Below are 23,213 nucleotides of genomic sequence, written 5' to 3'. Positions count from 1 at the left end.
ATTCAATGAAAAATAATTCTTCAGAATCTTGTTTTGTGCATTAGCTAACTGACTCACATCTTACTCTGATGCAACATTTTGGAGCCTGAGGCTTTTGCTGCATAATGCCATTTTCAAAATCTAAATGTAATGTGAGGGGGAGTTTGGAACATCAGATGGGTAATGAAAGAAAGTCTTTTGCTATTTTATCTTTTACAGAAATTGGAGAAGATTAGTTTGGGAGCTAGGGGGGAATGTATTTTGAAATTGAAATGAACTGAACAGATCAGTGGAGCAGGTGCAAAAATAAATTGGAGCATATCGGGGTTGAGGCAGATTGGAAAGTAACAAATTTGGAACGCACAGGGAAGTGATTTTTGGTTTAAGTTGATCTTGGAGTTGGATGATATTGACAATGTCGCTTTTATAAACCCATTTCTTGTTGCCCTAAAAAAGCTCATTTGTCGTGGACCTTCTCCTCTAACTGCAGCAGTGTTACTGAAGAAATTGGTGCAGATTCAAATTCTTAATAAATTAGAAATCAAGTGTTAACAAAAAAAATCGTTGGGCAGAATTTTCCCAAAGTTTGTCTGAGTGTGAGGTCTGTCAACTGACATTATCTCTCCAGAAGCACAGCCGAGTTTTCATTCCAGATTTTCTTTAAAGGATGCCCCGAGCTGCGCAAAAAATAAACACTTCTCCACATTCGTTTGAGTTTTAAAGTGGCAGCATGGTAGCATTGTGGATAGCACAATTGCTTCACAGCTCCAGGGTCCCAAGTTCGATTTCGGCTTGGGTCACTGTCTGTGCGGAGTCTGCACATCCTCCCCGTGTGTGCGTGGGTTCCCTCCGGGTGCTCCGATTTCCTCCCGCAGTCCAAAGATGTGCAGGTTAGGTGGATTGGCCATGATAAATTGCCCTTAGTGTCCAAAATTGCCCTTGGTGTTGGGTGGGGTTACTGGGTTATGGGGATCGGGTGGAGGTGTTGACCTTGGGTAGGGTGCTCTTTCCAAGAGCCGGTGCAGTCTCGATGGGCCGAATGGCCTCCTTCTGCACTGTAAATTCTATGTTAATCTATGTTAATCATGGCACCAATTACATCATCAAGCCATCACTTTTGAATGTTAAGCAGGTCCTTGCCTGACTGTAACAGGTAAGTTGGTGATGGACAGGATTGGAGTGATCTCATGCCAGTAACTTTTCACTCCATGCATTATTCGTACAGGGTGTGGAAGGTTTAGACCACAGAATTTACTTACTGACGGCATCTTTCATAACCTCACTGTCTCAAGAGCTTCACCATCAATGAATCGTAGTCACTGTTGTAATAATATGACTATCAATTTGGACACATCAAGGCCCCACAAACCGCAATAAAATAATTGATCAGATAATTTGTTTTTGTGAAGTTGGTTGAAGGATAAACACTGGCCATGAAGCACAAAATGTTGCCACCTTATCAAACAGTGGAAGTTTTAAACATGTCACTATCATTCTTTGCTTATTGTCAATTAGATTAACACAAACCAAAACAGCAAACAGGACAAAAAATGTTCAATTTTGCCAAAAGTCACTGATATGCAGAACAGAAATTAACTGATAGCTGAGCGTGATAACAATTCTGTTGTCTCACTGTCCGATCAGATGGCAAAAAACTTGAATGAAACTTGAGAGACCATGGGGAATACTCCCATGTAGATTTTTATTTTATTGTTAGCAGTGGAATAATACTCCATGTTACTCGTAAAGTTGATTCACTACATTCAAACTGCAATGTTAACTGGTACAATGTGACCAGTTTTCTCACTATGATAATCCACCTGATTGTAAGGCAGAAAAGCATATCATAATGTTGAAATCTTATGTAAATGAAATTAAAACCCTTCAACTTTATTGGTGGTCTGTAATCAGATCGCTGATCTTAGTTGCACGTCACCAACACAGATTTAGTTCAACCAAATGACCTATTTTTGTGTTGTATAGTCTATGAAAATAGGACATCAAAGACACACACTTGCATTCTTACACACTCCTTGATTGTTTGATTGTACATCCTTTTGGCCAAAAAGAAAACAAGAGGCAAACAACGATATGTTCAGCTTTTGAATTTTAAAGATGGCTACATAGATGTGTACAATTTCAAGGAATTGGAGTAGTTCTAAAAATCATTTGATAGATCTTTCTGGAACATGTATCCCTTTTGTATTAGAGGATTAAGTACCAATCCTATACTTCCATGCTCATATTGCGTTGTAAGAATGACATGTTGCGCAAGTAACAAAGGCAAACTTAAAAATTAAAACATTATTTTTAAAAATCCTTCACAAAACATGCATGAATAAAAACATGTATCTGAAATCACTTCATAAAATGTAAGTATGCATTATTGGAGGCCAGTACAAAAGGTTATTGGTTTTTTTTTTTAAAACATAGAATTTTGTTCAAATCATAAAAAGTGGATCTGTCCTTCCTTGCCAAAATGACCACTCTAACAAATTTGCTTCCAAGCTGTGTGACTGGGTAGCAATCTGAAGCATGCCACACAGGACAAATGGGCTGTGTATAAAGATTTTAACCGAGATGTGTGCATATGCAGTTCCAGGACTATGCACAGTAAAGGAAAATTAAAGTTAACATTGCGCTCCGATGTTGCAAATTGTGTTCATGACTAAGACCACCAGCTGTAGCTAGTCTGGTTCTGTCATACAAGCTCCTGAGGGGTTGGTGAAATTCTGTCAGGAATGGAAAACCAAGCTGTATGTGCGTTCTTTCACTCTCATCTGTCTAGGGGGCAATGTTCTAGCGCCTGGGCCCAGGATTCTACTTGCTTTGTTCCAATAATATACAAGACAGTATAGAGCAGTGTTTTTCGAACTTTTTTTCCGGGATCCATTTTTACTAACCGGCCGACCTTCGCGACCCACGCCGGCCGATGAGCGGGCACGCATGCGCAGTGCGGCCTCATTTTTTTGATATGGTCGGGGCCTTATTGAAGGCCACTCGCAGCCGGCATTGTTAAAAGTCGGCTGCTGCAGCTGTTGCGTGCGAATTTGCACAATCAGGAGGGCCACGACAGACAGCTCCGCAACCCTCCTGACACTCACCGTGGTCGCGACCCTGACTTTGAAAGTGCCTGGTATAGAGAAACCAGAATATTCTGCAGAATGTAATTCCAGATCTTTGCATGAGCATTAAAACATTCGGTACATTCCCAACGTTGGGCTGAATAGTACTTACTTATAAGTAGTCCTTTGCACACCTTATAACGGTTCACATCATGGTCATGGTGCCTGCACTATATGCTACGGTACAGCGCTCAAAGTTTGCATCAAAGTCTTCCTTCAAGGGCAAACTTTTATAAAAGCTGTGGCTGCACAATGCTTATTCGCTGGTGGGTCACATGGGGTGAGGTTGTCTAAACTGCTGTCACTGTTGACTGTTCCTTCATTCGGTGTTCAACAGAACTGTTACTGGACCTGAAATGACTGGTTTCACATTGCAATTTGACATGGGAATCTACTTCCTGCAATCCCGTTTAAACATCTGTAGCAAGCCATGTGATTTTGATGAGTTCCTGTGTTTTGGGGCCTCCGTGGTGCTTTTCTGAAAGTGCGATAGACTGTTTCAAAGCTGTTTATACTTTATTGTTCACCGTTTGTTTTGGCTGTTTCCTGTGCCACGTCTAACTATCTCGAGAAAGCTGTTGCTGTTTATTGGTTAGTTTTTAAAGTATCCCAATGTTGTTTCACAACCAAGCTATTTCACATGAGGGATTCAACATACATGCAGTGGAGTTCCATTGCATGCAATTGTATTGCAAGTTGAAATATTGTGATTTCAGTTTTAATATTTGCAATGTGTTCTTCAGGAGATTCCAGGTGATCTAACACTAGACGTCTTACTGAACATGTCAGATACGAAGGTCTGTGAAGCCATGAAGAGGTATGGGGCCAACCCTGAAGAATGCTGTCGGCTGAATGCTGCCCTCTCCTGCTTAAGGAGCGTAAATGACTCAGGTAATTGCTGCATAGTTCTTGGGGTGTTCCTGTCAGCATGGTCTTTTTCATCATACCTTAAAAACTTTTGAAAAGTTACTGAACAGTAACAATTGATTGAGGATAGATTGCAAGATGAAGTACCAAATGTTCTGAGAATGCTGTGATTAGTTTGGTAGCCATCATATTGCTGATTAATATGATGTGCAAGTTCCTGTGCTGCCTGGATCTTTCCCCTTCCTTCTCCTATCCAGGCAACACTTTCTCAGAACGTTTCCAATCTGGAACGAAATGAAATAGGAAATTGAACCTGTGCTCAATGTTGATCATGTCTATTTTAATTTCTTTTCACCCGTTGACTAATTTCTTTTCACAAAACATATTCTTTGGAGAGTGAGGAAGTAACCTCCTAGGTACTTCCTAGGTTTGTGTATATTCTTATTGAGATTAGATGCGTTCAACCCAGGGAATATAATGTTATCGCTCCTGACACAAAATCTAATTAATATATTGAGCAGTGCTGCTCAGAATTGTATATTACTTGCAAAATGATACCTGTTTGATCTGTGGTTTGCTGCTTGCTACATTTCTCTTAAGTGCACAACAGAAAATGCATTTTAATCGTGCTATATATTCAACTTTTAAGTGATCAAGATAATTATTCTGAAGATTTGGTTCACTGCGTGTGATTGATTTATATTGTTTATCACATGTACGATAGCTTAAGAAGATAAGTACGGACTAATCCACTAACTAATCCAGGCTGATGCATGGAGAATAAATTCAAATTTCAAATGTAGAGATAATTCAAATCGGGCTTTAAGTTCAATCGTTGAGATCACTTTTAAGAAAATTAGTTAAAATGCAAGCATTATTGTAGAACAAAAGTGCTCCTTGTATTTACAGTGTCATTTGTAAGCCAATAACCATTCTCGAAATCAAAACTGTAACCGTGCACAAATGCTGATGTCCTAAATTCATCCTGCATATGTTTCAGGAGCATTAATAGTGATCTGAGAAGGCACTTCTGCTCACAAATCATTGAAACTTTGTTCCTGGTTCCAAACCCTTTCTGATGGGGGTAATGTCCATGCACAGTAGCTTTTTTAATAAGCAGTCTTCAATGAAGAAAAATGTCATATAAGAGGTATAATTGACAAATCAAAGCGAATCCAAAGAAGTTGGATGACCAAAAGCTTGGTCCAGGAGTAACCTCCAGTCATAAGCAATTTATAATGATCTGTGGTCCCATTCTATCTCATTTTAAGCATCTATTTTAATCCCATCTTCATTGTGAGCTTTATAACAGTGTGTGATCAAGATATAGAATTAATTTCATTGTTCTAACCTTAACCTTTATAACAAATCACAACTTGTGCTTCCTGGACTTCAGATCAGTGTAAAACTTGGATGTGTTTTTTCCGTATTGTGTTCTGTATTGATTTCCATAGCCCACTCATGTTTGGATTATTCAGTGCTAAACATGAGGCTACTGTGCAGGTCAGGTTCACAAAAATTTGACTGTATCCTGAATGTTGTCGACATGTGACATTACATGCACGCAGTTGCACTAAATAGTTGTCAGAAGCAAGAATTTTGTCTGTTTTAACTTTTCTCCCAATCCAGGAGATGTGAAATTTATTGGAACATCAATTGCTGTTCTGCCTTAGTTCTGCCAATTCAGGAGGCCTTATTATTCTATTGCTCCTTTATTGGTTTATTTCCTTATCCGAGAGGTCAATGACCAGGAGTTATATATTACGGTAATTGGTGGGATTAAAGGACAGTTGCGTGATTTCTTTCACCCAAAGGATGTTGTAGGTTTGGAAGTCACAGCCTGAAAGGGTGTTAGAGGAAGCACCCTCACTGTGTTTAAGAGGCTCGTGAAGTGCTCTAACCCACACACAAAGCTACAGACCAAGAGCTGGAATTTGTGATTAGGCTGGGTACCAACATAGAAAAGATGGGCAGAATGGCCTATTCTTGACTGTGAATTTGCATGATTTTGTGGTTCTCGTATTCACCCATTTTGCTCACTGAACCATCAGTAGGATGATAAGCTTAGCAAATGTTATGTGCCTTTCTGATTGTAGGTGGAAAGTGAGTGCCTGTAAATATAGGACAACGATTTGTAAGACCATGGCCATTCATGAAATTGGGTTCAGATCTATCGAATCCCTACTGAGCAGAAGGAGACTATTCTATCTAAATGTCTTAAAAGGCTTAGAAGCCAGGCTTTTCGCATTTAAGTGCGAACTGTATTCTTATGTCTCCACTTTGAACTAATCTCAGTTTTAACACCTAAAATTCTATATTCTATTGTTCCCCACTTTGCTTAAATATCTGTTTATCATGGTGGCACAGTGAGTAGCACTGCTGCCTCATGGCGCCGAGGTCCCAGGTTCGATCCCGGCTCTGGGTCACTGTCCATGTGGAGTTTGCACATTCTCCCCGTGTTAGCGTGGGTTTCGCCCCCACAACCCAAAGATGTACAGGATAGGTGGATTGGCCATGCTAAATTGCCCCTTAATTGGAAAAATTGGGTACTCTAAATTTATTTTGAAAAGAAAAAAATCTGTTTACCCTGATTCTAAGCTAATTCGCATATCTAACCCTCTCTTTAAGGGGAATTAAGTCATTCGCGGGGTGTTCTTTTTCTGTTCAGGTTGGGTTCAAAGTTAGAAAGGGAAGACAGGCGCAGGAGTGGCAGCAGGTAAAGTGGGAGGGGGAGGAGATGGTTGGGGATGGGTGTAAGGTTGTATAGGCTGTTTGCTGTAGTTGTGGACATTTTTTTTTTTCTTAATGTGTATATATTTGAAAATGCCTGAAATAAAATGTTTTTCAAAAAAAAATGTAAGCATGCATGCCTATACCGCCGATCTGTGAGTAGCTAAAAGTTACCAATAAAAGGTTCATATTTAAATGGGCCTCGAGTCCTCCTGATCGAGTCATCACTGTGCACAATATTACAACATCTTTCGGACTTTCTGCCTACTTCTTCCTGCAGTGTTTTATTCTTGCAATGATTCATCTTTCCCCATGGTTGGATATTAGCAATGAATTCTGACTCTTGCCTCAGTTCCAGAATACGTATTATTTATGTATTATAGTAACTAACAGGGCTCCCAACTAAGGTCCATGTGGGACATCACCTAAGAGGGTGTTGGTGCCCATGGGCTTCCATGTATTGGGCCATTGTGAGGTACTGCGGTTGTTTGCCATTGTGGGTTCTGGGTAACTAGGAAACTCCTGCTCTTAAAGCCTGCCATAGGCATTTGGAAGATTTTACAGGCTGTTGATCAATCAGTTTGGCCACGTTACTGGGGTTGGTTTAGCACAGTGGGCCAAACAGCTGACTTTTATTGCAGAACAATGCCAGCAGCATGGGTTCAATTTCTGTAACGGCCTCCCCGAACAGGTGCCGGAATGTGGCAACTAGGGGTTTTTCACAGTAACTTCATTGAAGCCTACTTGTGACAAGCTGTTATTACTATTATTATTATTATTATTATTAATCATCAAGTCCTGGAATGGAACTCGAACCCAGAGTTTCTGGCTCAGTTGGGATGCTGCCGTTGCACCATGACCTCCACTGTGACTCATTCCAAGGAAATACTTGTTGCCCTTTATGACAAATCCCTTTGTGATTCTATTTCCTGATTTTTAGACAAACTACTTATTCCCAAAAACAAATTTCAGGGTCGGCATGATGGCCCAGGTGGCTAGCACTGCTGCCTCATGGTGCCGATGACCCGGGTTCAATCCCGGCTCCGGGTCACTGTCCATGTGGAGTTTGCACATTCTCCCCGTATCTACAAGGATCTTGTCCCCACAGCCCAAACATGTGCAGGGTAGGTGGATTGGCCACGCTAAATTGCCGCTTAGTTGGAAAAAATGTATCGGGTACTCTAAATTAATAATTTTTTTAAATTTCAAAATTTGGAAAATTTATGCAAGTACTAATTTATTGGGTATAGTTTATATTTAAAACCCACAGCTTACTTTAGCAGAATAGGCATTTACTATGAAATTGGGTCTGTTAAACAGGTCACTAGTGGATCAATGTTGACAGTGATTACCATTTATGAAGATAAAGACATGGCGATACCCATGTTGAATGTCGAAGATTACCATAAATTTACATTGGCCGTGATTTAACGGGGAAAAAGAACTCCTGTTTTGGACTCGAATCGTGGGGTCATTATCTGCTCTTGCAGTGTCGAGAACGACCCCGCTATAAAACAACACTTTGGGCTTCAGTGAGGAACCCGCTGAGGCCACACTGCCAGGGTGCCCGGCTAGCACTTCCAGGGTACCAGTATCCAGCGTGCATGGAGCCTAACCACCCAGGGGCTTCCAATGGCCTTGGAGACCCCCAGGTGCTGTTACGCCAGGTACACATTTGTGTGGACCAGTGCTAAACGGCTCCATGGCAAGGCCTCCCAGGTGAGGGAGTTAGTTTCTGAGCGCTAGGATAATCTGGCACAGAAATATTTAAATTAGCCTAATGGCTCACTAAATATGTAAAACTGGATCCCGCCCAGCAAAGGTGGGTTCCAGATCCCTTCTCGCGAGATCTCTTGGATCTCGCATCACACGAGATTGAACGGTCTCAGCGGGTCACTGGGGCGGGTGCAGTGAGGCCGTTTGATCACTTCCAGAGTTTGGATTTGGATAATTCTGCATGCACATCATGTCGCATTCAATTCCTATCTGGTTCAAATTATCTTTAAATTTAATTATAGCATTGTTAGGGACTACACAGGCAGCCCTCTGCACAACTTTCATTTTGAAAATCTTAACTGTTTGGTTTAAAAGAAAATCTGTGATAATGAACATACAGGTCAAGAAAGCCGCAGATTCTATTTGATTTGTACGGAGTTTCGTTTGCAGTTGGGCGATAGTTTGATTCTGCAATTGGTTTCAATATCTCTTGTGCTAACTGGGTAAATTTGTCACAAGGTCCTGGTGCAGGTTGCTTGCTGGTGGCTTGCTGCCACTGTAGTATTCCCTTGTGTGAATGTTGGACTTAGTTGTGATTCCTGAAAGTCTCGTGCTGACATTTCCCACTTAGACTGACTGGTATGCTGACAGTTTAGTTGGCAAATTCCTGAGGAGATTCAACTACCGTATCTTTGCTCCAGCTTAATGGAAAATTGGCAGTGCAAGGGGAAGGATGGGAGTTTCCACACGTTATGTGAAATATTTTGCCGAGTTGGCTCCTTTAAAAAAAGGTAAGGATTAACAAACCAGCATCAGTTGTGTTACTCGATTCATCTCGATATCAACCCAACTCCGGAAACTTAGAATTGAAAACTAAAATGCCCAAACTGATCGAAACAGATGCAGATTTTTCATTACGAAGGAAATCTCGGCAAATGAAATTACACAACATTTCAATTTGAAAGCTCAAATTGGACGCTACAATTTTCCATAGAATCCCTGTATACATTCTGTGGAAAATTGTGGTGTACGATTTGAGCTTTCAGATTGAAATGTTGTGTAATTCCATTTGCCGAGATTTCCTTTGCAATGATGAATATGCACCAGTTTCGATCAGTTTGAACAAATCTGATTTGAGCTGCGTTTGATTTCATTCCCACCAGCATTGTCAGTAATAGGTAAAGGTTCTAACTTGGGGCCAAATTATTTACTTTCCTCTTTCAATACAACCAGAATCATAACCCATATGTCTTGTTCCTTACCTCCTTGGATATTTGTAATTTTGGTTTATTTTGGTCATTGACCATTGAGATCGTACACAAGGAATACAGAATTGTGGAATGTTCAAAGCATTTAAACCGGTCATTGTATCCATAACGTTGTATGCATTTAATAATCTTTGTGTCAGTTTTCTTCAATTTTGATTGATTTATTACATCCATCTGTTTCCATTCCTCCTTCCTAACGTACATAATGGGAAAATTAAAGGAATTGTTGAATCTTTGATTAAAATGCAATTGACATCTGTCATTTGGTATTTTATTAAGTGTCAAACTATATGCCATGTTACTTCATTATTTACTTTTCTTTGCTTTATTTTATTTTAAAATGTTTTGTCACCAGACATTCAGTGATTTGTTTTTTTAAAATAAATTTAGAGTACCCAATTCATTTTTTCCAATTAAGGGGCAATTTAACGTGGCCAATCCACCTACCCTGCCCATCTTTGGGTTGTGGGGGTGAAACCCAAGCAAACACTGGGAGAATGTGCAAACTCCGCACGGACAGTGACCCGGAGCCGGGATCGAACCTGGGACCTCGGCGCCGTGAGGCAGCAGTGCTAACCACTGCGCCACCGTGCTGCCCTGACATTCAGTAATTTGTTGAGAAATTTTAAAGGCAAATGTTGCTGTATTATTGAACTTTGATCTTTATTTTGTATTCCTTTTAAATAGGTGGTGAGCTCCAAGATGATGCTGTTCTTTGGACTTCCTCTGAACCAAGACGAGAAAGCAATACTGTACCTCCTTCAGAGCTGGGGTGTTCTGTTGGCTCCAGACAGCCGCACAGTCCTTCACCTGTTCCCAAACTAATTAACCCACAGCCACGTTCAATATCTGTCTCTGTCATTCCAACATCGGATTATATATACTTGCCAAATCGGTTAGAAAACTTAGTCGACCCCTTTTCACAGTCCCCTCGACCAGGCCGGCGAACATCAGGTTCTCAAACCATCACAACTACACCACCAGCCACTCCTCCCTCAAAGAAGAAACATCGATTTAAACCACCCCGAACTCCACCACCACCCTCTAGAAAACTTATTCAGCTTTTTCCTGGTTTCTCGGGACTCACCAGGAGCAAATCTCATGAGTCGCAACTGGGCAATAGAATAGATGAGGTACCAACAATTAAGTAAGTAAGATTTATATTTGTATTAATGCGATTTGAAAACTTTTCCGATAAATGAATGTGGTGCGTCTACAAACAGTTGCTGCGCCTTTTTCAATAAAGCCTTTTTAATTGAGATGGCTTTGCTAGATTTTCAAGATTCATCTGGTTATAAAGGTTTATTAACTCTTTGGTTGTGAAGGGGGTAATGTTTGTAATTCAGGATATAATATTTTTCATCAAATGGTTGCGCACAACACTGGGCGTGTAATATGTTAATGTGCTGATTTGTGCAAGTTGTATACAGAACAAGTGCATGTTGGGTTAGTAAGTTTTTCTAATTAGCTGTTTTTTGGGTGTCTGTTTTGCCTGAGTATTACTGAAATGGGTACATATGGCATTTGACATGCCAGGAATGAATTCTCTCTGATGCATACTATTTCTCTCACAGACATGAAATAACATTGATTTTAATGTGCCATTGTGTTCAAAGGCCAAACCATAGTTACTCATGTACCCCCTACTGTTCATCTGCAGAGTAGCATAGGGAAGAGAAGAAATCTGCTCCGCTGAATTGTCAGCCGGTGGTGTACAGTATCTTGTGTGAAATAGTAGACTTCAGGGATGGAAACATTGAAAATTTGGCATTTAGAAATCCTGGCCGAGATAATCAACCCACTTGAATGATTAAAGTGGATTTTTATTTTAGAATTTCGATATGCAGAATGTGTTGTGCTTCACCATATAATAGTGCTGAAAATTCATGTACTTGCGGAAGTAGGTATAGCAAAGCAATCTAGCTAAAACTCTTATCATTTGTCCAGTGTTTGTTCCTCTTTTCTGGTAATGTGAATTTAATTCAGGTCCTCTCTTGGAGTTTGAGTTTGTTTGGTGATTAGACTTGAACCCCGACTGAGATTCATGTCATCCATGTTGATTCTTTCTGGCAAATCGTGATTTTAATAGTGACACCTAGAACCAGATTTAAGAATTTATGAGAGTGGTTCCACTGATAATTTGGCTAGCTGAGCTGACCAAAATCATACCTCATTTGATTCTCAATCTGTATGATATTTGCTCGTCTCAGCCAGGGTTGTGATGTAGGAGTTATAATTAACTTCACTGTTCTTGGACTAATTGGTAAGAGTATCTGTTCTTGATTGCAATCCAGATTGCATCAGGTGTCTCTTCAAGTTTGTGCTATTTCAAGACTAGATACTCCATGAAACATTAAGTTGTGCTGAGGTGGCCATGTTTTTGATTGAAATTTAAAAAATATATAAATTGAGTACCCAATTATTTTTTTCCAATTAAGGGACAATTTAGCATGGCCAATCTACCTACCATGCACATCTTTGAGTTTGTGGGGGTGAGACCCACGCAGACACTGGGAGAATGTGCAAACTCCACACGGACAGTGAACCGGGGCCGGTATCGAACCCGGGTCGTCGGTGCCGTGAGGTAGCAGTGCTAACCACTGCGCCACCGTGCTGCCAATGATTTTAAAAATTAACTCACTGATCAAGTGCAGCATCTTGATCACCTTGTAAGGGTTCCTGGAGGGGCCAGTAACTGGACTCTGTTCGCCGTGTTTGTTTTACGAACTGCGAATTTTTAAGTCATGACATTCTTGGACTCCTCGACTTGAAGTGATACTTGCACACTTCGCATTCTGTTATGAACGCCTGCTAAAGCATGCGGTTCCCCATAAACTGCCAATGTAGAAATATCCATTGGATGTTCATAGTTTCAAAAATGTACACACAATGCACTGAATAATCAGTTATTTCACTACAAAACAAAGTAAGTTTTATTTATGAATCCACCGTATGCAATGGCTATACATTAGCAAAAAGCAGCTTTTATATGTGGATATATATTTGCTCAGTGTTACTTATTAGTGTGTTTTTGTATATTCATCAGTATTAAACCATGCATGATATAAAGTCAATAATAGGTTGTAATGAACGTTTTGTCTTTTAACTGATGCTCTGTCTCATTCTGCTTGTTTAAGATTTAAATTTAACTTTAATCTGTCTGACCCAAATTAAATGTTTTGTGGTGAAGTTGACCTACCCCCAATTTCCCTTTGCTGAATGGTAGGGTTGAAATTAATTTGGACAGGCTCGAGCCCAATAATGGGATTGGTATCGGTGAATATCACGTTCAGTTTCAGGTGTGAAAAATAAGAGAGGGCTAATATCGTAGGGTAAGCCAGGGTAAAATGAAACCAAATACTGACAGAAAATACTGTAATGGAACAATGGGTGATCTTCAAAGAGGAAGTGCTCCAGATCCAGACTAGGTATATTCCAACAAGAGCAAAAGGTCGGACAACCAAAGGCAAGACTCGTTGGCTGATGAAGGGGAGAGAGAATATGATGAACTTTTTTTTTAAAAAAAAGAGGGTGTAGGAGGGTGAATTCTCGAAATGTGACTCAAGCCAACAACAATACGTTGAGAGGGAAGTTGAAGAGGGAATATCAGGATAGAACAGTAGTTTATCATAAAAGGTAATCCAAAAATCTTGTAAATAGTAAGTGGGTGTAAAGGATGCGATGGGGCCTATTAGAAACAAATAAAATGATATATGTTTGTGGTGCAGGGAAAGGCTGACATGCTCAATGAGTACTTTAGGATGGAAGAGATGATAAAATATCATAGAAGCTGAGATTGCATAGGTAATGGATGAGGTGAAAATTGAGAGGCCGAATGTACTGGAAAGACTAGCTGTGCTTAAGAGTGGATGAGTCATGCAGTCCAGATAGCTTGCAATCCAGGTAGCTAAGATAACAAGAGGTTTGCCATAGACTTCCAATCTACCTTGGATAAGGGAAAGATGCCAGAGGAATTGAAGGGCGCAATCCGAAAAGGGTTCAAGGATATTCCTAGTCACTACAAGTGGTGGTGAGTAAGATTTCAGAAACAATAATCAGGGCTAAAATTAACAGGCATTTGGAGAGATTTTAGTTAGTTAAGGAGGGCCAGCATGGATTTGTAAAGAGGCAGATTGTGTTTGACTAATCTAATTGAATTTTTTGATGTAACTTAGATGGTTGATTAATGGAATGTAATGGATGTTGTTTGTATAGATTTTAAGAAAGCTTTTGACAAAATGCCACATAAAAGGCTGATTAACAAAACTGAGGCATATGGAATAGGAGGGGCTTGGATAATTGATGTTACACATAGAAAACAGCAAAGTCATGGTAAATGGTTGTTTTTCAGACTGAAGGATGGTAGAAAGGGTGTAAGGTTCAGTGCTAGGATGACTACTCTTTTGACATACTTGCATATAAATTGCTTGGATACTGGAACACAGAGTAAAAGTTCTAACTTTGCTGGTGATGCCAAATTTGAAGATGTGACAATTAATGAGAGTGACTACAACAGGACAAGCTAGAATAATGGGCAGACAAGTGGCTGATGAATTTATAGTGTGACGTGATGCATTTTGGCAGAAGGGGGGGGCAATATTGGCGCAGTTCTAAAGAATATTCAGGAACTGGGGAATATGAGGGCTTGTGTGCATTGATCTTTGAAGGTGGCAGGACATTAGGAGAGTAGTTGTCAAAGCATATAGGATCTTGGGCTTCATAAATTGAATTATTGAGCAGAATAGTAGGGAAGTTATGTTGAACCTTTATAAAGCTCTGGTTAGGTCACAACTTTAATATTGTGTCCAGTTCTGTTCACTACACTATAGGAAAGATGTGAAGGTCCTTGATAGAATGCAGAGGAGATTTACCAGTATGGATGCTGGGATGGGGGAACTTAATTAGATTAGGTTGGAGAAGCTGTGATTGTTCTCCTTGGAGTAACTGAGGTTGATGTGAGATCTGACATAGATTAGGTTGGAGACACTGTGATTGTTCTCCTTGGAGTAGCGGAGGTTGATGTGAGATCTGACATAGATGTACAAGATTATGATGGGTAGATAAGGTAGACAAAGGAAAATGCGTCCTATAAGCTGATGGTACAAGGACAGGGAGACACGGGTAAAGTTTTTGACAGAAATTGCAGAGGGTCGGGGCAGCATGGTGGTGCAGTGGTTAGCATTGCTGTCTCATGGAGCCGAGGTCCCAGGTTCGATCCCGGCCCTGGTTCACTGTCCGTGTGGCGTTTGCACATTCTCCCTGTGTTTGCGTGGGTTTTGCCCCCTCAACCCAAAGATGTGCAGGATAGGTGGATTAGCCATGCTAAATTGCCCTTAATTGGAAAACATGAATTGGGTACTCTAAATTTATTTAAAATAAAGGAATTGCAGGGGGGAACGAGGAAGGATGTTTTACACAGTAATTGGTAATGGAGGGGTGATGGAAATGGAGACTACCAATAATTTCAAAAGGAAATTGGATAGACACTTGACGAAAATAAATTTGCAGGGCCATGGGGATAGAGTGGAGACGTGAGACTGTCGAGATTGCTCTACTGAGAGTTGAATGGCTGCCTGCTGTGCAGTTGTGACTTTGAAGCAGAGTTTTTTTTTATTCCACTGGAGTGATGAGTGAAGAGATATGGTCACATCGCTGTTCAATTGCTTAAATGATGCAAGGTTCTGTTTTTGCAGATGTATGGTATAAAATACACCATGCATTATAGATAGTGAAATTTGGTGAAAGCAATGTATATTTAGATGGATATGAATATAAATGTTCACCTAACCTGCACATCTTTTTGGTTGCGGGGGTGAGACCCACACACACACAGAGAATATGCATACCCCACACAGACAATGACCCAGGGCCGGGATCGAACCCTGTTCCTCGGCGCAGTGAGGCAGCAGTGCTAACCACTGTGTCACCGTGCCGCCGGGAATATGAATTTTTAATTAAAAATGATGGAACCTTTGTGAAAAACGGAGGCCTCATTCTCAGTATCCATGCCCCAGTCACTTTGAGGCATAAAAATATGCAATGTAAACTTGATCAGAGGTGTCCCTTAGATTTCACTTCCACTCACCAAATTTGAATGACTGTAGAAAAGATTTCTGCTGTGCAGCAGTTTAGCAAACTTGTAAAGCTGTTTATTAAGAGTGCACTTGTGATTTTGATTCAGCTGACAGAGGGCTGAAAATCTCCGTATCCACTCAATGTGTCTGCAGGTTGTGACATGTTTCCATTCTATTCTATAATTTGTGCACTTATCAACCTCATAATTGAGTTGTGTTTGTTTCACTGCTGTTCTCTAGTATTAAATATGTACTCATAACCATTGTGGTTCAGTTATAGTGGTATTTCAATTCAATCTGTTTAACCTGCAAAATACAATTCAACACTAGCTTCACAATTTTTAAATATATCTTAATTTGCTTATGTTGCTGGTCAATGTAACTATTGCTTACAACTTTTTTTTTTTTCTTCCTAGGTTCGGTAAGAAAAACAAGTTTTTCCTCAATCTGAACATCAATGGCAGTGGCAACAGCTGTGATGATATTGCTACCCGATCCCCCTTATTACCATGTAGGCCTTTCTTTCCTCAATCTATCGGGAGTTCTCACTGTCTTCCCTCAACGCCTTGTCTATCTGATGACCACAGTTCTCCTAAAAGTTGGTATTCTAATATTAACACAGCACTGAGGCTTGCATTGTGTTTGGGATTTTGCATTCATCACCAGTTTTAAGTTGTGCCTGAAAATATCATAATCCTGCATGGTATGCTTGGTTTTCAATTTTGCATGATTTTTCTAAGTGGATGGAAGAGTAGACAAGTAGTCAATGCACAAGCATTTTATTCGAATTGTTTCAGAAATGCCATGCATGTTGTCCCGTTTTAATGAAATAGGTTTCCTGTCAACTCTTGACCATTTTTTGAAAACTATATTAATTTTGATCTAATTCTTGCAATCCTTTATGTACTGCGACATTCCATGGTGAAAAAACAAGCAAGGGCATGATCTGCATTGCTCTTGAACAAACTACTGAGAGGAGTGTGAATAGCCCAAGAGTGTTTAACTTTTATGCTATTCATGTTGTCTTATAAAGAAACAACCAGCTGCACATTCAGCTAATTGTACCTGTGACCCAATGAATTGGACAGCCCAGGTGCTCACTACTTTGCTCAAACAGCCCACTGTATCTGTAGCTCTGAATTGACCAGGTTAAGCTGCATTGATAATGCCCTTAATGTGAAAACACAGGCACATAAGAAACAATGAACAGAGCGTGAAAGGAGGAAGAATTGAGAATGTCCAAAACTTAGCTCCAAGAGATGGGCTTAAAGGGAGAGAGAAGAGACTGGAGGTTATAGGGAGAGCTTTTACGTTTATAAGCAGTGAAAGGCAGAGCTGGCAATGATGATGTAAATGAGACAACGCACAAGAGCTGGAGTCAGAGGAACAAAATAGTTCAGGAAACGTAAGTCTCTGGAGGAGATGGGATGGAGCAAGGCCATAAGAATAATTTAAACACAAGAAGGGAATTTTAAATTTGAGGCAGTGGGGGACTGGGAACCAATGTTGGTGAGCAGAGAGAGGGTAATGGGTGAGTGCGACTTGGTGTAGGGTGGAATGAAGCATAGTTTTGGTGACGCTGATATTTATTGAGGGTGGATGTTTGGAGGTGTGCCAGGAGAGCATTAGAATAATTGAGTCTGGAGGTGACAAAGGTGTGTGATGGTTTCAGTGGTAAATGAGTTGAAGTGGGCAGGAAGAAGACAGTGCTCTGGAGATGCATGATCTTTATGGTTTGGTGGTCAGATGCATTTCATCACACAGGAAGGTGGTGAATGGGGACCCCACAACATTTCTGTCTCCACCACGATTAAGTCTGTCCAGAAGGCCCAGGAAGGCCAACTGAGGTCCTTAATTAGGAAATTAATGTCATTTAAGGGCCTCATCCTGCTGCCATGGTATTAACCCAACAATGGGTGGGTGGCTCACCATGAAGGGAGCAAGGCAAGCAAATAAAAACAAATCCTTGCTCAGTGCATAGTTTAGGGACCCGGCTGCCCTTGCTGCCGACCCATTTCCCACTGTGGACCCCTTCCCGTGACTCTCCTCCCCATCACTTGCCTGTGCCTGGGTCCCTCCTCGATCTAAGGCCTTGGTTGGTGTCATGCAGGCACTCCCTTGATGGCAGCTGTTGGCAGGGGAACATCTACTCCTTGGGGTCCTTGACCTGCCTGAGTGGCACAAGATGCGATGGGCCTTTCTGAAAGATTTTGCACTGGGCTCTTGCCAGCTTTCCAGCTGGGGGCCAAGACCCCTGCCGCCTCCACAAGGTTCTGCCCAATGTCTATAGACGACATCAGCAAGTGACAGCTTGCAGGTACGGAATTGGAGGGATTAGGCATGGAGAACTTTGAGGTGAGATTTTGTGTGAATCCATAATGCTTCATTTTATTTTTTATTTAGAAAACATAATACATTGCAAAAGTGATAGTAACATATACATATGGCCCATTGGACCTCTTGACTAGTTCAGATTCTAAGACCTTGTTCTTGGAGTGTGCAGGTTTATGATACTTTTGCTTTCATTTACACAAGATGCACAGGTCCCTGTATCTTCGAGACATATTCGAAACCACCAGAATCTAAAATTAGTTAGGAAAACATTGCAATGTGAGCAGTAGTCCCATTATGTTACAAAAGATAACCATACATAAAACCACCAGCAGATTATAAATCCTTGTTGGTAGGAGGATCTTCTGGTGAGAGAGCTGGCCAAGTCACCTCTTCCTTCCTGCAGCCTCACGTTACGTTACTCATATGGCGTTATACATATGGTCCACCCAAGTCAAACCATCTGCTGTTTTTACAATCTCTTTATAACCCCTTTATTCCAGGGGTGGACCGCCATCTTATAGGACTTGATTGTCATATAAAGATTCTACTTAATGCTGGGGCAGCACGGTAGCACAGTGGGTAGCACTGTTGCTTCACAGCTCCAGGGCCCCAGGCTCGAAACCCGGCTTTGGTCACTGTCTGTGTGGAGTCCTCCCACATGTCCCAAAACACGTGCTTGTTGGGTGAATTGGACATTCTAAATTCTCCCTCCGTGTACCTGGAATGTGGCGACCATGGGCTTTTCACAGTAACTTCATTGCAGTGTTAATGTAAGCCTACTTGTGACAATAAAAGATTATTATTAATATTATATTATATCCAATGAGATGTTGAGTTCTTTGTTGAAACTATGGTGTTAAAACCCGCCCTGTAACTCAGTTACTAATCATTCGAATCGAGTGTAGTTTCCCAGCTCTGCATGAACAAGTCCAGGCTAGAATTTTAAAAAACTCATGGGAAACCACAGCACTCTTGTTTTCTTTAGCAGCTACAGTCTCAGAAATTCACTTGTCTAAATATTTCCATTTCTGTGAAGAGACCATTTGCAGCATTCTGATTTACTTTTTAAAAAAAATATATTTTTATTGGCTTTTCATTTATTTGTAACATTTATTTGTAACAACATTGCCAGGGAACAAAAGTTAAAAAGGGAAGAAATAAACAGGTATGAATACATAGGAAACATATATGCAGATACAAGGTATATTAACATTGGGCTCCCAGTACTCTGTTACCACAGCCGTGCTGTTTAACTATCTACATGGTGCCCCATGGTATTAAAACATACCAGGGGTGTGTTGGAGGCCACCAAGGCATACCCTGTTTTTTGCCGTGGCCGTACTCATGGGTTTTTCTTTCCCTCTGTGCCCTTTGGTTCCTCTGCTCTACTCCCCCAGTACTCTGGGTACTGTCTCCCCCTCCTTTCTTTTGACTGTTTTGGTTTCCCCCCTTTATTGGTTGGTGTCACGAACAGGTCCTCGTACAGCTTGGTAAATTGCTTCCATGTGTTGCAGAAGCCTTCCTCTGATGGCAAATTTTATCTTTTCGATTTTGAGGAATTCTACGAGGTCGGACAACCAGTCTGTGGCCTTGAGTGGCGCTGCTGATCTCCAGCTGAGAAGGAGTCTTCGGCGGGCGATCAGGGAAGCAAAGGCTAGGGCGTCTTCCCCATTCCCTGTAAGGAGCCATGGCTGTTCCAATACCCCAAAGACCACCACTAGTGGGCATGACTTCACCCTTACCCCCACAACCGGAATGTGGCGACTGGGAGCTTTTCACAGTAACTTCATACTTGTGACAATTAAAGGTTGTTGTTATTATTATTATTATTATTATTATTATTAACCTTGGACGTGGCTTTGAACAAGGCTGTCCACTACCTGACCAGTCTGGGACAGGACCAGAACATGTGGGTGTGATTGGCCCGGCTTCCCTGGCACCATTCAAAGAACCTGCAGATATGTGTTCTGATCAGTGCGCCCTGTGCACTAACTTTAGTTGCGTTAGGCTCAGCCCTGCGCATGAGGAGGTGGAGTTTGCCCTGTGCAGTGCTTCGATCCAGAGTCCTTCCCCCTCCCCTATCTCTATGTTTTTGAGGTAACATACCAGGACAGTGTTAGAAGCCAGTACTGCAGCTGCTCTAGCTGTGTGTAGAAAGGGGATGTGGAATCCAGAGATATAGATGGATAACAAGGCGGTAGGGTTGGAGGATGTTGCAGTGTTGAAAGCTGTACAGACATTGATTAGTGATAATGTACCATTGCATTTCTGCAGAAAATGTCTTTTGTGACTTTGAAGATTGTTTTGATACTTTGAGGGGTGGGAAATATGTTTAGTTTTTAAAATCTTTCAAATTCATTGATGCTATAATTAAACTTTATGTAGTCAGTAGTAGATTGTTGAATATAGCCCCAGTTAGATACAAAATAAGTCAATTTAATTGTTATATCACAGTAGAATTTTAAATGAGTCTTCTTCACAATGAATGGCTATAGTGATGGAAGTGCAGATTCCATAACCTACTTTAAACACTTGGTGGAGCCTTCACATCAGTAATTTGGGCATATAATATCAAATGGTTATTCCAGAATAACCAGGTTAATCAGCAAGAATTGTACAGCATTGGACTCGGAACATGAATTGATAGTTGCTTAAAATGTCATTTAACGTAAAATGTCTGCTATTAGGAACCAAATCTGCTGCTCAAGTACAGCAATGCCCACATAGATTTATTATTTAATACCTTTACATGCAATAGTACCCTGCTTTTACACGCTGTGTGGCATTGCAATGTTTCAAGTGCAAAAATAATTTGTTCTGTATAAGAAAGAGTAGAAAAACTGATGAATATGTGTAAGAAAGTTAGTAAATTCAACACGTTTTAATTACTGCCTCACACAGCGAGAATGGCTGCACCTATATGGAACCAATTTAATTGATCTTGTTACATTGCTTTTGCTTTTTCTGTGAAATAGTTGATCTTGCGGTAAAGTACAGGACAGTAATGTGAATAATCTTTGATGTTTACTATGCTGGTATTTGAGGCTAAATATTTCAAACCTCTGTTTAATAGCTTATGACTTGTAGACTTCAATTTGAAATGTTGCTTTGATTAATTATTTCTCTTTCTGCCACTTTCTTCCACCCTCCATGTTCCTTTCTCCCTCCTCCTGTCTTTTTAAAATATTTTCTATTTCATCACATTTTTAACGCCCTTTGGCGGCAAGTGGCGCAGTGGCTAGCACTGCTGCCTTACAGCGCTAGAGACCCAGGTTCGATACCAACCTTGGGTGACTGTCTGTGGAGTTTGCACATTCTTCCAAAGTCTTTGAGGGTTTCCTCCGAGTGTTCTGGTTTCCTCCCACAGCCCAAAGATGTGCGGGTTAGGTGAATTAGTTATGCTAGTTTCCCCTTAGCATCCAAAAAGTTGGGTGGAGTTACAAGGATCAGGTGGGCTGCTTCGGAGGGTCTACGCAAATTTGATGTGCCGAATGATCTCCTCCTGCACTATAAGGATTCTATAATTCTTTCCTGTTTCATGTCCTCTTGTACCTTGCCCAGTGATGCCATATTTCATGCACGAGCCTTGGCACTAAGTGAGGGGAAGCTTTTTCTAGTATTGTGGTTGAGTCTTGATTTCACCTTCGCCAAAATTCACATGTACGCTTTGCAGAGGTCACTGGATAATCATAGAAGGGGATATGACTGTTTTTACATCTGCATTCCATGATATTAATAACAACGATCCCATCCTCCCACCAAACCCCAAACATTAGCCCGCATGTTCACACAAACAAATGACAAAAAGGAATTGGGGACCACCCGTTGTCGCCATTAACACATACAGCGCCCCTCCCCACAAGCCTCCCACCCACACGCCCCAACTAATGTTCGATGTTATCCAGTTCTTGAAAGTGCTTAATGAATAATGCCCATGAATTGTAGAACCCCTCCATCCTTCCCCTCAGTTCAAACTTAACCTTCTCGAGTCAAGAATTCCAACAGGTCCCCCTGCCACGCCAGGGAACAGGGTGGAGAGGTTGCTCTCCAACCTATCAGGATCCACCTTCCGGCGATCAATGAGGCGAAGGCTACAACATCTGCCTCCGCACCTGTTTCCAACCCTGGCTGGTCCGACACCCCGAATATGGCCTCCCGGGGACCTGGGTCCAGTTTCACGTGTACCACTTTAGAAATTACCCTAAAAGCCTCCTTCCAATAATCCTCTAGCTTTAGACAGGACCAAAACATATGAACGTGATTAGCGGGGCCCCCCGGCAATGTTCACACACATCTTCTACTCCTTCAAAGAATCGGCTCATCCTCGCCCTCGTGAGGTGTGCTCTGTATACCACCTTCAGCTGTATCAGCCCCAACCTCGCGCACGAGGTGGAGGCATTCACTCTCCGGAGCACCTCACACCAGAACCCTTCCTCCATATCCTCTCCCAACTCTTCCTCCCAATTTGCTTTGGTCCCTTCCTGTGGTGCCTTCTCCTCTTCCAAAATAGCTCCGTAAACCGCTGACACTACTCCCTTCTCCAGTCCCCCTATCGTCAGCACCTCCTCCAGCAATGTGGAGGCCGGCTCCACCGGGAAGCTCTGTATCTCCTTTCTGGCAAAATCTCAAACCTGCATGTATCTAAACATTTCCCCCTGCTCCAGCCCATACTTCGCTTCCAGCTCCTTCAATCCTGCAAACCGACCCCTAAGAAACAAATCTTTTAGTGTCTTAATCCCCTTCTCCTCCCATTTCCGAAAATTTCCATCCCACCTCCCTGGCTCAAATCTGTGGTTCCCCCGAATCGGCATTTCCCTTGACCCCGCCCCCAACCCAACGTGTTGCCGAAATTGCCTCCAAATTCTCAATGAAGCTATTATTACCGGACTCCCTGAGTATTTCCCCGGGGCCATCAGGAGTGGTACTGTTGCTAGTGCTTTCGATCCCGACCCCCTGCACAAACTCTCCTCCATTCTGACCCACTGGGAATCAACCCCTCGGACCCATCTCCGCACCTTCTCCACATTCGCCGCCCAGTAGTAATGCATCCGGTTTGGAAGACCCAAACCGCCTGCCTGCCTTCCCCTCTGTAGCAGGCCCATGAAGATTTAGTGGGATCT

The 23,213-nt window shown here is 41.6% G+C and overlaps 1 protein-coding gene across 13 annotated transcripts in view; it reads left to right on the top strand.

Annotated features, from left to right (window-relative positions):
• The window catches only part of LOC140386919 (kinase suppressor of Ras 1-like), a 242,746-nt gene that overhangs the window by 173,726 nt on the left and 45,807 nt on the right, over nucleotides 1-23,213 (top strand). For 12 of the 13 annotated variants that reach the window (XM_072469801.1, XM_072469793.1, XM_072469790.1 and 9 more), the window contains 3 exons: nucleotides 3,848-3,995; nucleotides 10,373-10,832; nucleotides 16,176-16,357. In XM_072469801.1, coding sequence (XP_072325902.1) covers nucleotides 3,848-3,995; nucleotides 10,373-10,832; nucleotides 16,176-16,357 — 790 coding nt within the window. Of the gene's footprint in view, nucleotides 1-3,572; nucleotides 3,696-3,847; nucleotides 3,996-10,372; nucleotides 10,833-16,175; nucleotides 16,358-23,213 lie in introns of those variants that run through there. The other variant, XM_072469804.1, reaches the window with a different exon arrangement.

The sequence above is a fragment of the Scyliorhinus torazame genome, chromosome 12, assembly GCF_047496885.1.
Source record: "Scyliorhinus torazame isolate Kashiwa2021f chromosome 12, sScyTor2.1, whole genome shotgun sequence".
NCBI classification, from domain to species: Eukaryota; Metazoa; Chordata; class Chondrichthyes; order Carcharhiniformes; family Scyliorhinidae; genus Scyliorhinus; species Scyliorhinus torazame.
Note: the sequence above shows the minus strand (reverse complement) of the source record. Positions and strands in the feature narration are given on the sequence as shown.